Raw genomic sequence first — 10,005 nt, 5'->3', positions numbered from 1 at the left:
ATTGTCTGATGTACGGAACCCTTGAATCGCGAGTTCGACTCGCACTTGACCAGTTTTTAATTAAGTGTCGCGATTCGGACTTACTACCTACGTGTGTTAGGATAAAACCGCGTAGGGACATACCGTTTTCTGCAAATATTCTAAGGGCTGCTAGCATCCGTCTTTTAAAACTGCTAATAAGAAACAATTATTCAGACTTGAACAAAGTGCAGTGTGAGTTGTACGAGGTGCATTGTATGTGTAGTGCAGTGTTGTCACGTGATGATTTTGATTTACTCGATCGGATAAGCTTTGAACAAGCGGATCGTATTTCTAAGTCTAGTAGTGATGTGCATGATAAGAAATATGACAGACTGCTTTATCGATATGGGAGAAACGTGAGTACAAGTGATCATCATGGGGACAAAACTACCACCACAGTTGTGAATTTATCGAGTGCTACACTGGATAAAGCAACTGTTAGCGTACTGGAAAAAGGCTTAAATTTTGCAATGACGCCTAAGAGGGTTCCGTATGAGACTGTGATCTGTGGTGTTGAGGAGGCTATAACGCGTAACAAGGTGCCGTCGTGCGACGCGGAAGAGTTAAGACAGGATGTTGCCGTTATTCTAAGGAAAGCCAAACTTCCAAAGAGTAATACCACTGCGGAGGAGCGATCAGCCCTTAGGGATCTAAAGGGAAATGAGGACATCCTGGTTCTTAAGGCTGACAAGGGAAACGCCACTGTAGTGATAGACTCAACGGATTATGACAGCAAAATACGACACTTACTGGATGACAGTCTCGTATACAAGCCTGTTTCGTACAACCCTACAGCTAGGGTCTCTCGTCGCATTAGGGCTGTCATCAAAGACAACAGGGAGTTGTTCGAAGAAGACGTGTTTGATCGGTTGTACAAACCCAAGATCGTACTGCCACCTAAACTGTACGGATTGCCAAAAGTACATAAAAGGAATGTGCCTTTGCGGCCTATCGTGAGTCAAATCTCTTCTCCCACTTACGATCTTGCAAAGCATGTTGCGTCGGTGTTGCAGCCGCTTGTGGGTAGTACGTCGTCTTTTGTGAAGGACTCTCGTCACTTTATAGATATTCTCAAGGGAATAACGCTGGAACCAGATGAGGTAATGGTGAGCTTTGACGTTGAGTCGCTCTTCACCAATGTTCCCGTTAAAGAATGTCTAGAAGTAGTCAGAAGGAAACTGAGCGATGAGGGTATATCGGAGTCAGTAATGGTGTTGCTGAGGAACTGCTTGGAAGGAAGCTACTTTTTGTATTGTGGAAAGCATTACCTCCAGATTGATGGGGTAGCCATGGGTAGCCCTGTAGCACCGGTTTTGGCAAATATCTGGATGGAGCATATCGAAGCCAGTATAAACTTGCAGCCTTGGGCGGTGAAGTTGTGGAAGCGCTATGTGGATGATGTTTTCTGTATTATGAAGGGTGGGAAGCAGGAGGTGGAGCAACTACTCCGATATCTAAATTCAATTCATCCGAAGACGAAGTTCACGTATGAATTGGAATCACAGCGCAGTTTGCCGTTTTTGGACGTGAAAGTGATTGGTCGAGTGGACGGAACCCTAACTCATACTGTTTATAGGAAACCTACACACACTGACAGGTATTTGAACGCCCTTTCTCACCACCATCCTCGTCACTTACAATCGGTGGTTACCTCGCTAGTAAACAGAGCACATGATCTGTGTGACCCTGAATATTTAGAGAGTGAGATGTCGCATATTCAGGAGGTACTAAGGAGGAACGGGTACAAGGTAAAAAAGTGGCAACCCAGACGAAAGGCAAGGCGGAAACGTCCTGATGTCTCCAGACAGCCGGCATTTTTGCCGTATGTAAAAGGGGTAACGGATAAAGTTGGCACAGTACTTGGAAAGTACTCTATAAAGACGGTGTACACACCTTTATCCAAAGTAGCAGGGAGCCTAAGGTCACCGAAGGACGTTATTCCGTTCCAGTCACCTGGCGTTTATAAAATAGATTGCAGTTGTGGTAGTTCCTATATCGGAGAAACTAAGCGCACCATAGCAGAAAGAGTTAAGGAACATATCGCAGCTGTCAAAAATCGTCAGGTCAACAAGTCTGCGGTGGCTGAGCATTTGCTGGAGTCAGGACCAAACCACTGGATTGAGCTGCATAACCCTAAAATCCTCTCCACTGATCGCCATTTCTACAGTAGAAAAGTGCGGGAAGCCATTGAAATCAAAAAACATTGCAATTTTAATCGGGACGAGGGTTTTAAGATCTCATCCACATGGAATCCAGTCATTAGTAAATGTAAGCGGAAACGAATATCGACAGTCGATAAATCGAATATCGTTAGTGTTGTGTGTCGACAGAGTGACATCCCTAGTGCGCAAAACGTTCAAACTGATAAACAAGACCAAGTGCGGGTAGTTCGAAAAACTCGCGCGGCTAGAAGATGTTGATGTCAACTTGAGCCAGTCTTCTCCGAGACCACGGAGACAACGTCGTCCTCGAAACGTCGGAGGTAAATCTTAAAACTTAAATACGCGATTAAGTCCCGTTGTGCAGTTTGATAATGTTTAATAATCGTGAAAGTTTAAATCAGTGTTCTACAAATAGTTACTCAATATATTATATATCTCTTATATATTTAAGCGACCTGTGAGGCCAAACGACAGTATCTATGTAGACTCGAAATTCCGTTTTAATAACAAATCTTCCGTGAGACACCGATACATTAAATATAATAAGAACGTATTCGTCGCCAACGCAAGCTTTTGATGACGCTCCCCGGTACGGAGTGTTGAGCGTTTTTCGACTTAAAATACGTGAGTGACCCGTTTTTAATATATTAGAAATTGCGTTACTGAATTTAGTAGGTATCTAGTTAGGTACCTAATTTCGACTGTGTAATAATGGACTAAGTAGAAAAGCTAAGTAACCTTAGGGATATCAATCAAGAGTACTAGATTTTAGGAGACAAAGACGAGAATAAGAAGAAGTAAGGAGCACTTAGTCTGGATCTTGAAAAGGAAACTACCGTTATTAGCTTTCATTCAACTTATAAAAGGTTTCGGGTTATTAAAGATCTAATACCTACAATTTACTTAATATTTTAAATTTGTTACTACCTGTGAGTTCCTTTAATTGGCTTTCTGTATCCATTATAATTTCTATGGTATTGTCATAGCTGTTGGTTCTCCAAATAAATAAAATAAAATAAAAAAAATAAAAATAAATGCAAAAGTATGTCTGTCTGTTACCTCTTCATCCTTAAGCCGCAGAACCGATTGGGATGAAATTCGTATGGGGATATTTTGAGTCTCGGAAGGGGGTTGTTTTCGACTATTATGTCTCTTGATTAAAACCAATATCCCAACACATTCCACTTTGTTCTCTCGCCAACCCTACACCCCAATGCTCGTTCAATGAGACGTCATCAGAAACCTATTAAGTTGCATAAGCGTGCCATACATTCATTACTAATGTGCCGTCATTTGCCCGATTCCGAGTGATGTACGGGTCTTATTGCCGCAACAGCTGCGGTTGCCTCATTAATACGATAATTATCTCTGTCGGGGAACGCATCATCGCGAAGAGATAGATTTTCTTCGCCTGCCGAATTTAACGTATGCTATACATGTATTATTGTTCTATATGTACAGTCACCAGCAATAATATGTTACTCTTTAAAGGCAGCAAAAATATGTGATACGCTCTTATGAGTCTACAAATAAGATCGTGTTAGATATTTTTGCGGCCTTTGTTGTGTAACATAAAATTGCAGGTGACTGTACCTTTCGTATGTATTTAAGGATTTGAAATAATCAAGGATATTAAAATAAATACGTATTGATTCTTGAATAAAAGTGACATTCCATTTCCAACTGCAGCTGCAATACTGTTCATTTTCTATGGAAATTGACAATGACAGCGACGCGTTTCCATAGTAAAATGAACAGTATTGCAGCTGCAGTTGGAAATGGAATGTCACTCTTAAAGTTGCATCTTAGAGAAAATGTACACAAGTTGACAGTGATTGTTATTTCATACTCCCCCATTTTACGGTATGCAGGCATATCCATAGAAAATACACTTGAAGACTGATAAAATTGATCATCAAGACACAAATATTTGTCATCATAGTGACTTACAATCAATACTTTGTGACTCTTTAATTACCTACCTTAAATTCGATTTATCAGTTTTTTTTTTTGTGTAAGATATATTTTTCTAACATGTATTGCTTAATACTTTGGTGGCTTACCGAAAAATACTGTGACTGGCTGGGCGTTTCCTGCGATATATATTACGGCGTTCCACTCTGTTGCAAGTTTTTTGGACAAACCAATTTTAGAGCACGTACCTACCGATTTACATATTTACCGACTAAAAGAGAAATTCTTATATGTAAAAATCCAAGCAGTACCAACCTAAAAAAGTAGTTTAACTAATATTCAGAAATGTGACACTTTATTTAGTAAGTAAACAAAATGTTCTTTTATTTTTTTTATAAGTAAATGATTTATTTACATACAATATATATATACAGTGGTACATCTAAACGATTTGAAGAAAGGTCCTGGACCCAGGCCTCTCTGCCTATTCGGCACGGTGGCCTGGGTATCCGCAAAATTTCCAGTGTGTCGCTGCCTGCCTTTTTGTCCTCGGTGCATAGTGCTCAAAACCTAATTGGAGGCATTTTATCTCGCTCTCTCGGGGCTATAGAGGCAGCACATTGCACCGAGGCCAAGAATGTTTGGTCACTAACCTGCAGCAACACGGACCCGCCACTCCTTGCTCGCAGAGGCAATGGGACGAGCCGCTCTGCCGTCTAGTACGGAATAATCTCGTTGATACGTCAACTAGTACGGCGGAGCGAGCTCGTCTCCTTGCCACTGCAGAGTGGGAGTCGGGTCTGTGGCTACAAGCCCTACCCTCTCCATCCATAGGGACCCTATTGGACAACACCACCTTCAGACTGGCGACTTGTTTGCGCATAGGGACTGTAACAAACGTCCCCCATCACTGCCGTTGTGGTGCCATGGTGGACAAATTTGGACATCATGGACTTTCCTGTGGCAGAAGCGCCGGACGCATACCCAGACACGCCAGCATCAACGACGTCATCCGAAGGGCCTTTGTCAGCGTCAAAGTCCCGGCCATACTCGAGCCCGTCGGTTTGGCTAGGGACGATGGCAAGAGGCCCGACGGTATGACGTTGGTGCCTTGGAAGATGGGACGGCCTCTAGTCTGGGATGCCACATGTGTTGACACCCTCGCGCCGTCCCACATTCCAGGCACCAGCAGAGATGCTGGTCATGCCGCGTCCATGGCCATGGCAGAAGACCTCAAACGCCGCAAATATGCCACCCTTGGCAGTAGTTATATTTTTGAGGCGTTTGGGGTCGAAACGCTGGGGCCGTGGGGGCCAAGCGCGCGCCGTATATACAGGGCCTTAGCGGAGCGCCTTATAGATGCCGCAGGAGACCAGAGGGCTGGCCAGTATTTTGCTCAACGCATAAGTATTGCCATACAACGTGGCAATGCGGCCAGCCTTCTGGGCACACTGCCCATCGGCAGTGACTTGGGGGACGTTTTTTATTTATAGGCTTTTTATTTTAAGTTTATTTAGTTTAGAGATAGTTTGTATTATTATTTGTAAGCTAATTTAATGTTTTATATTTACTTAATATAATTAACTATGAACATTGTATGTTCAGTTGTCATTGAACTTTACTTATCTAATGTCATATTCTTCAAATAAAAACGAAATTAATAACTAGCTTAAGTCCAAAATAGGCCCCTGAGGCATTGTACCAAGGATATCTTCTTTCATATTATGTAGACAGATCATTGTCGGCAATGTCGACTGACTTATAGCTAACAAAAAATGCTCGTTGATTGCTGTGTTCATCACACAAAATATAGAAAAGTTCGTAGATAGTAGTTAAAAGTACTTTTATTTTTAATTATAGGTATTGAAGAGTCAAGCGTCTTGTACAATTTAACTTCTTTCCCCATGCTCGTTACACCTCAAGTCAGTTCTTTACGGCTACCATCAGTTTGGCATTGACATAAACGCTATCGTGAACGTAAATTACTTTCTATGCGTCTCGCTCGTACTGACACATTAGTGCGAAAGAGATATATATAAAGTAAATTTTGAACGTATTCATACAGATAGCGTTTATGTCAATGCCAAACTGATGGTAGCCGTACTTGATTTTTATAATAGGTTATAATAGGTACGTTTTGTTTCTAAAATAAAACAAGCCATTTATTAGACTTATATCAACCGGGATATGTATCGTGATTGCATTTTGTACTGTTTTCGAGCTCCCGATATTTGGACGTAGCTACATGCATCTTGTTCAGTGGTAACTAAAGAGCTCGAAAACAATACAAAAGGTAATCACGGTCCATATCCCAGTCGATATAACTCTAGTGAAACTAACCGTGAATCATTCAAAGCCATTTATTATTAAATTTGGTAATTTATTAGTCTATTTTTAGCTTTCTAGGAATGGATACATTTTATTTTTGTTTTTAGGAATTAATTCAATTAATGTTTAAATATTTCTTCCAATTTCAGACTGTGCTCATGGGATAACAAAGTAATGAAACATTTCATATTTCTTAGAACCTTAACGTAATGTCAAAGAGAAAATTCAATCGCTTTGCGAGTTTAATTAATAGAAGTGCTCAAATTCATTGACCAAACCTTTCTATTTCAGCGACCTCAGTAAATAGTGGTCTGCCTTTTAACTTGACTATTCAACCATTAAACAAACATTGTAAAACCGCAAAAGGTATTTTAACAAGCTGTACGAAATTCAAATAACCATACAACTGAAAATAGCTCCCAGGCGTCTAATTTATATGCTTACAAAAATAGCGTTACTTGCAAAAATGATTGTATCTAACTACCTCATTCTTTGCAGAAATACGGCATTGTTGGATACCCTTGAATTTGCCTAGAAATTTTCAAGAATCGAATCACGCTGACAGTGATTGACGAGGTGATCGATTTAACCGCAGACCTGCAACAACACATAAACTGACAAGTGACATGACGCGTTGCGTGCAGTGTTAAACCGATTTGCATATTTTTGGGGAGGAAAGGTTTAATTTATGTTGAAAATCATTTAATATGTTAATATTTTCCAGCTTAGTTAAGAAAACATTATTATAAAATTACTTACTGTTGTCATGTTTTTACCTCAAGACCCAGCTTACTCTTAGACGACACCGATTTATAAAGGGTTTATCCTGTAATGTTTAATCGAATCGAATCGAATTTGTGAACAGTTGTGAGACATACTGCCGTATTCGAACTTCAAGATATTCACAAGAGACGACACGTACTAGATCCATTCTATATACGTTATAGTTTAGTTATGAACTAGTTCTCTTTTGCAGCGCAATTCGGGCAACCAACGTCACTTTTACGCTAGATAGCGTAAGATATCTATTAGATGTGAATTGGATCTCTATTATCTCTAAGTCATATCCTGAGGAAATCGTTCAAGAGTATCTCCAGAATCACGCAAATGTCAAATTTGACAGGTTAGATCTTAAACACATCGTTATCGTATCTTGGTGATGTATAAAAGATATCTAATAGATGTCTATTTCAAAATCCGAATCGGGTCCATACTAACATTAAAATAATTTTACGGTTGGGTTTTCCGAAACATGTCGCGCGACACGTGAGTCTAAGTCGTAAAATTATTTTAATGTCCATAACGTTTATAAATGATTGTCACTCGTTCGTGTACTTATAGGTACAGTCAGCATTAAAAGTAGTGGCTAAAACAACGCCATATGTTTGTGTATGTTTATGTGTCTCTCTCGAGTGCTTTTGCAAATAGACATGTACCTATCTCCACAGTTCGCGCTTGTAAGTATTTGTCACAGCCTGATTGTTTTCCATACAGTTGAAAATATTAGATAATTTTTACCCTTAGTGATAGGTTTTTTGATGCTATCTGCACGTAAAAAAAACGCTCTCTTTTTCGTTGATATTATTTTACGGCAGGATAATGAAGGATGATCGGACAGACATTTGAAGCATTAATAAATTATTTCAGTTAGTAAAAAAATCTGCTCGAGAATTATCTCATTTGAGGCAATTTACGAAGAGTTCGGCTGGTGTTCAATGTTATGAAATACGCATCCAATTTTGTGTGCATAATTAATTAACTAATTAACGGTTCTTACAACAATTTTATCAGGTTGTGTTTGTTGAATATTCAATCTGTTTTCGATATTACGTTTACGGTACTTACCGCGTGTGTTTTTTTTTTCACCAATGGTGAAGTCAGGGTTCCCTAGGGTCCACTCGACGGCAATAAAAACGCGTTTCTATAGTAAAGTCTGTACCTATTGCTACTTGAGTGTATACAGTTGCCATCATTGATAAGTACAGAGTTTAGTTTGGTCAAAAAACTACAATGAACAGTGTCCGTTTTCAGAGTTTTGCCTGTAAGTAAATAAATACCTACTCAATGCTTATTGATACAAACTCATCCGTTATTTCTGCGAGATTGAAAATAAAACAATCCAGATTAAGATGAATTTATTAAATAATAATTGAATCCATACATCGTTAACTCTGGTCCTAAAATATAAGAAGCGTCCTAATTTTTAACCGAGTCTTAAAATTATCATTTTTTAATATACCTAAATTACTAGCATGTATTTTGTAGATTCGTCAACGCGGATAATAAATTCATTACTTATACATGTTCTAAAACTGTTAATATCGTGAGGATAAGATCAAAATTTCTAACTTCTACTTATGTTATTAGTTCCATGAGCGACTGCATGCAGACACGGAATGAGCTTCTAGGTACTCGTATTTGAATCGCAAACAGCCATTTAAAGCGCAAAGCCAGCGCTTCTCCTACATCCGACTCGCCTGGAACAATCGCATTTTTAACGTGGCCGCACTCCTTTGTGGACAAACTTCGGCGCGATTCGATTCGAACCGGGTTTTCCTTTCATGTCTATTGCTGATGCTGTATCTACGTCGGTATTTTCATAGTTTACTTAGCGATGACTCGCTTTCAAGCGCTCCGTTTTCTGTGAAAATGACATGTCAGATGCCTCAGCTCGGGCTCGGCCCGGACTAGCGTTAGTCATCCTTTATTTTGACCAAATCAGAATTAGATAAAACCAGTACTTAACTGTTTGGCCTATTTGTGTTAATGTTTATTCGATTTTTATGATGTGAAATTGTAAAAAGCCGCTAATAATATTTTAAATAGACTTTCTTAGGTTGGTACTTACACTCATAACATTTTTGATATCAAAGTCCCCTAACTCACGAGCAGATACAAAATGAGTTTCTTTTTACTCGTATTTGAATTGAAAACAACCATTTAAAGCGCAAAACCAGCGCTTCTCCTATATCCGACTCGCCTGGAACAATCGCATTTATACGTCGCGAGGCCGCTCTTCTTTGTGGACAAACTTCTGCGAGATTCGATACGAACTGGGCTTTCCTTTCATGGTTTCCTTCATTTTGACCGATATGCGAAACACACATACGCAACAACATTAAAATAGGCTTAAATGTAGATAAATTTGAAGTTACAGTGCTGCAAGTGGTTCCAGAAAATAATAACACTCAGCATGTATCGCAGGGTTACGACGCTGATTTTCAGTGTACTCATTGACACTTAAAGCAAACACAGAACATAAAAACAAAACCGAAATAATCGACCCTTACCAAGCATAAGCGTTTTATTGACCATATTGTTTAACTAGTGCGGCATTTATTTCGACTATTTGATAAGATATAATATTGCTGCTAGTGAGCGGAGATTAGCATCAAACCAATATCACATTATTAAAATCTGAGTCACATCGGAGACGCCCCCGACAGGACCGATCTCATTTTTATCGAGGCCTTTCTTGTGGGGATAATCTTGTGCCTCATTCGATTCAGATTTCCGTTATTTGTTACTTCGCACGTTTACCCTTAATATTAGCAACTACCAACTACCAAACGAAACCAAA

The 10,005-nt window shown here is 39.5% G+C and overlaps 1 protein-coding gene across 1 annotated transcript; it reads left to right on the top strand.

The window, feature by feature from the left end:
* The first annotated feature begins 476 nt into the window (after positions 1-476).
* Positions 477-7,088, top strand: LOC134664845 (uncharacterized). Its single transcript, XM_063521575.1, has 3 exons — positions 477-2,503; positions 6,575-6,596; positions 6,924-7,088. Exon 1 carries the CDS (start codon positions 492-494, stop codon positions 2,439-2,441), a length of 1,950 nt encoding a protein of 649 aa, XP_063377645.1. The 5' UTR covers positions 477-491; the 3' UTR covers positions 2,442-2,503; positions 6,575-6,596; positions 6,924-7,088.
* Positions 7,089-10,005: the final 2,917 nt, after the last annotated feature.

Source organism: Cydia fagiglandana, chromosome 5, assembly GCF_963556715.1.
Source record: "Cydia fagiglandana chromosome 5, ilCydFagi1.1, whole genome shotgun sequence".
NCBI classification, from domain to species: domain Eukaryota; kingdom Metazoa; phylum Arthropoda; class Insecta; order Lepidoptera; family Tortricidae; genus Cydia; species Cydia fagiglandana.
Note: the sequence above shows the minus strand (reverse complement) of the source record. Positions and strands in the feature narration are given on the sequence as shown.

What these genes read in the sequence shown, in the direction of transcription:
- LOC134664845 (XM_063521575.1), top strand. Translation starts at nt 492, where the DNA reads ATGACGCCTAAGAGGGTTCCGTATGAGACTGTGATCTGTGGTGTTGAG.